The sequence below is a fragment of the Citrus clementina genome, unplaced genomic scaffold, assembly GCF_000493195.1.
Source record: "Citrus clementina cultivar Clemenules unplaced genomic scaffold, Citrus_clementina_v1.0 scaffold_3, whole genome shotgun sequence".
Classification (NCBI taxonomy): Eukaryota; Viridiplantae; Streptophyta; class Magnoliopsida; order Sapindales; family Rutaceae; genus Citrus; species Citrus x clementina.
The window spans coordinates 33,067,408-33,072,246 of record NW_006262339.1 but is presented as its reverse complement, the minus strand read 5'-3'; the positions used below and the strand labels follow the sequence as shown (position 1 = coordinate 33,072,246).

At 31.6% G+C, this 4,839-nt stretch overlaps 1 protein-coding gene across 1 annotated transcript; it reads left to right on the top strand.

The window, feature by feature from the left end:
- Nucleotides 1–2,666: 2,666 nt before the first annotated feature.
- LOC18050022 (epidermis-specific secreted glycoprotein EP1) lies at nt 2,667–3,989 on the top strand. The gene has a single exon (XM_006442449.1). The coding sequence runs from the start codon at nt 2,667–2,669 to the stop codon at nt 3,987–3,989; it is 1,323 nt and encodes a 440-aa protein (XP_006442512.1).
- The last annotated feature ends 850 nt before the right edge of the window (nt 3,990–4,839 follow it).

The window sequence follows — 4,839 nt, the reverse complement described above, 5'->3', positions numbered from 1 at the left end:
CCTATTATATCTCCCACATTATGATTTTTGTGTTTAAACTTTATGTTAAAGGACAAACGTGACTTTTTAAGATACAAAATACTCATATCTTTTGATAAATGCATCACATTAGACTGACAATAATAGTATAGTAGTAACCATTTCACATCAGTGATCTATTTAGGTAGTTTAAAAATTAGGGTCCTAATTGATGAAAAATAAAAGGAACTTTCATAGATAATTCCTAGGTACCAATTAATGAATGAATATGAAACAACAGCATTCGGAAAAAGCCTACGATTAAAAAAATACTCCCCCGCACACGTTCACCGAGTAAATGCGATATAATACGCTACCACCCAAAATATGTATTATATAGATAATAAATGTCACGAGGAGCATAATGTTTATAATGTGAAAGAGTGCTAAAGACGGAGAAGTGCAGTAAACTCCCTATAAATTAATAATATCATATCAGGATCGTATTAATTTAAAAAGACATTTAATTATTTGATAAATTTTTGATAATTTAGAAATTTATAAAGTGTTTGTACAATTGAAAGAACTTATATTTTAATCAACTATAAATTTTGTTGTAGTTTACCAATTTAATCAATTAAAAATAAATAAATCTATTAAAAATAAATTAAATTAACGAAAGAAATTTAAAATTCTTATAATTTCAGAATTTAACCATGAAACTTCTAGAAGTAATAAGTAAAATTAGTGATGAGATATCCAACTATCATAAATTTCAATAGAAAACAAGTAACAATAGAGTAAAATTTTATTTAATAAAATATTACAATAATTATATTTATAATTTCAGTACATTATTAATTTATGATATGAATGAGACCATAAAGTCGTATAAGAGTTTTAAGAAAAAAAATTTATCTTATTAATTTAGCCCTTTGACCCAAATTGAGATCGCAAAAAATTATTATCTAATAGAAGTTATTAATTAATTGAGTATTAGATTATAAAGATTTTACGGTGTTTATTCTTATCATAGTCTTCATTATATTACTATAAATTGAATATAACTACGCCTGGGCAAAGATACGGATGGTATCATTTAAAAAATAAAAAAGAAAGATATGGTATCACTAAAATAAAACGCATTATCTTATTGAGGTATCGATCTAATTAAAGGTGCCGAAGTTTGACCTTGAATATTCATTTAATCCCATTAATTATTGCATTGCCTGTCTCCATCATTATTTGATAGATGAACAAATTTTAAACTAAGATACTTTACATTGTTTATTAAAAAATTCTCTCTCTCTTTCTTTTAATTGCTGATATATGTTGTTTAATCAGATATATGTGCTGAGACCAGTGCAGCCTAAATTTATGATGATATCTGCTCCATTTACAATTGGAGAGATGTCTACCTATGTGGGCTTCATAAATATTTGAAAGGATATTTGCTTAGGAAAAATTCTAAAATACCTCAGATGTATTATAATCAATTGATGCATGCATGACATGTGTAATTGAATTTAATACAATCACCACTTGCATGATAGTGGTTCAAAATAAATGCATGCATGTCATGATATCATTACTTGTTGTATGGGTGACATGATATCTTAGATGTATTCTAGAATTTCTCTCTGCTTAGCCCACAAATCGAACTTTTAATTGGGTGAGAATATGAGTCCTTGGACTCGAACGCATCTCTCCTAAATTGTAAGCCAGTTATGCAGTGATCAAGGTTTTGGTTTAACAGAGGATACAATTATTTACAGGTTTTGAACTTCACAATATTATTTCAAGTTAAAAACTATCATTAAACTCTCAAGTCAATGACAGCTATCATGAAGAGATCAATTTGGAAATTTTTTCATTATGTGAAGTCAATATGTTATGGATTTTGGAATTAGAATTTTAGGTAGTGTAGAGATGTTTTGTGTTATTTATTGTGATTGGTAATTATATAAAAATAATAATAATGATATACTGCTATAATGACAAAGGTCCCATAAAAAATTATAAAAAAATTCAGCACAATTGACTTGATCAACACTTAATCTAAACATGTTACTTATGATATATATGATTATTGGGTTAGCAACCATTAACGGAACTTTTAATCTTTTGTTCATCTCATGTAAGTTTTAACGATTGAACCAACAAACAGCTCCCACTAACGCGTTCCTCAATCCACTAAAATAAGCGATGGCTCCAACTGGCCACTGGACAACGTGGGGAAGTTTCATAGATTAATCCTCTTTAATTGACAGATGAGTCAGGAATTATATATTTCCCAACCTTTCTAGTTTAATTAAATATACTTTATGCATTCAAATGATGCTGCTCGAGTACGCATTCTGCATTTTAATATAGTATAAATATATTTGGAAACACTCTTTATATTTATATATTACTTTGCCAGCGATGTAAGGAAATTTTATGTATTCAAGAAAAAAATTGTGGGCTCTAGCTAAAACGTTTGATGAGTTAATTAAGGTTTGAATCCAGATTAAATCAACGTGTATAAAAGAGAAATTCTTAAAAACGATATAGTATAGTTTTGTAGGTCCATAACAAAGTAGTGTAATGTGAAAGGGGTGATTCATTAAGAAGTAACAATTATTTAACAAGCAACTTGTCTCTGTTTAGCTATTATTAACACTGGGCTGCCTCAGCGATCGATATTCATCTCCAATTAAACAAACAAAATGTCATCTTCCTCAGCATTAGTCTCCTTCTTCTTCCTCTTAACACTTATTTTCGCCGTAGCTAATGCTCAAGTTCCTGCCAATGAAACATTTAAGTTCGTGAATGAAGGAGGATTAGGGGAATACTTTAATGAATACAATGCAAATTACAGAATGTCAGGCATCTACAATGATCCATTCCAGCTTGGCTTTTACAACACAACACCAAATGCTTTCACCCTTGCTCTCCGTTTGGGTATCAAAAAGCAAGAACCGGTTTTCCGTTGGGTTTGGGAAGCCAACCGTGGCAAACCGGTTCGCGAAAACGCCGTGTTCTCTTTGGGAACCGACGGAAATCTTGTCCTGGCCGAAGCCGACGGCACTGTGGTTTGGCAAAGCAACACAGCCAACAAAGGTGTCCTGGGGTTCGGGTTGTTTCCAAATGGCAACATGGTGCTTCATGACTCAAAGGGTAACTTTATCTGGCAGATTTTTGACTATCCAACTGATACTCTCTTGGTGGGTCAATCTCTTCGAGTCGGTCGGGTCACAAAGCTCGTAAGCAGACTCTCCGTTAAGGAAAACGTCGACGGCCCTTACAGGTTCGTGATGGAGCCCAGAAGATTGGCGTTTTATTACAAAAGCAGCAATGTTCCCCGGCCGATTCTATACTACACTTTTCCATTTTCGTATGCAGGGTTAAAGAATTTAACGCTCAAATCTTCTCCAGAAACGAGGCATTATAAGCTGACGCTAGATTCTTCAGACGGTGACAGTTTCATTATGGATAGGCCAAAATACAACAGCACAATATCGTTTCTTCGGCTAGGCATAGATGGAAATCTGAGGGTCTTTACTTACTCCCAAGAGGTTGATTTTCTGCCCGAGGAAGAAAGATTTACTCTCTTCGGTAAAATCTCTAGAGGTAATGATGGAATAAATTGGGGAAATGAGTGCCAGATGCCAGACAGATGCGGGAAATTAGGGCTGTGTGAAGATGAGCAATGTGTTGCTTGCCCTACTGAAAATGGTTTGATTGGGTGGAGCAAGGAGAACTGTGTGCCTACGCAAGTGAATTTCTGTGGAACAAAAGATTTCCATTATTATAAGCTTGAAAGTGTTGTACATTATATGTGCACGTATAATTATTTTGATGGAATTGGAGCCAATATTTCTATTGAAGCTTGTGGTAAAAGATGTAGTTCGGATTGCAGATGTGTGGGCTATTTCTATGATACGAGTTTTCCGACATGTTGGATTGCTTTTGACTTGAAGACTCTCACCAAAGCACCCGACTCACCAATAGTTGGATTCATAAAAGTTTCCAACAAGGAAAAGTCTTGACTGTTCCTGAAACACCCCTCCTCTATTTATTGTTTGGTACGTGTATATTTCAACTAATTTTGATAATTTACATATATAACAAATGATGAATAGTTGAGGAACAATGTCCTACGAGCATCAATTAAAGACTTTCTCAGTGATCGAATATAAAATAATCATTGTAATAAGGGGAGAATCGGAAGTTCTGTATGAGAAGGTTATTTCATAATTGTCTTGTCCCACAAGGTTTATTATGGCTATAGCGGCTTGTTTCATTTCACCTTTTTCTATCTCTTATAACATAGAAGATAGAGATGCGCACCACAATAACAAGAGTTTGTTTGTTTTACTTTGTACAGTTTCTTTTAAATAATTGCCAAATCGAAGAAATTATGGTAAATATTTGTTTAATTTCTATATTTTGAGTTAAATATATATTAAATTGTTATATTTTAAAAAATACCTCAAGACACCTTACTATTAATTATACGACACTCTTACCCTTATTTTTCTTTGCTTTTTTAATAATATTCTTGTAACAATATTCTTGGTGGCATTAATAAAAAAAATTACTTTATCAAATTATCACTGAAATTAAAATAAATTAAAGTAATTTTTATTTTATTTAACACTAAAAGTAAAATAAAAATTAAAGTAAAGTTTTTGTTATTGTTTTACTTTTGGGGCTATTTGGTAACTTAATTTTTTTTAGATAATTAATAACAAGACAGTAAGGTATTAAACGTAGTTTTAAATTGGCTGGTATTAATCTATTTATAAATAATTACTAGAAAGATTATTGTAAGGATATGAAAAACACTAGTTCTTTTATATTGATGGTCAGTTTGATAATTAAATTTTAATGCATAAA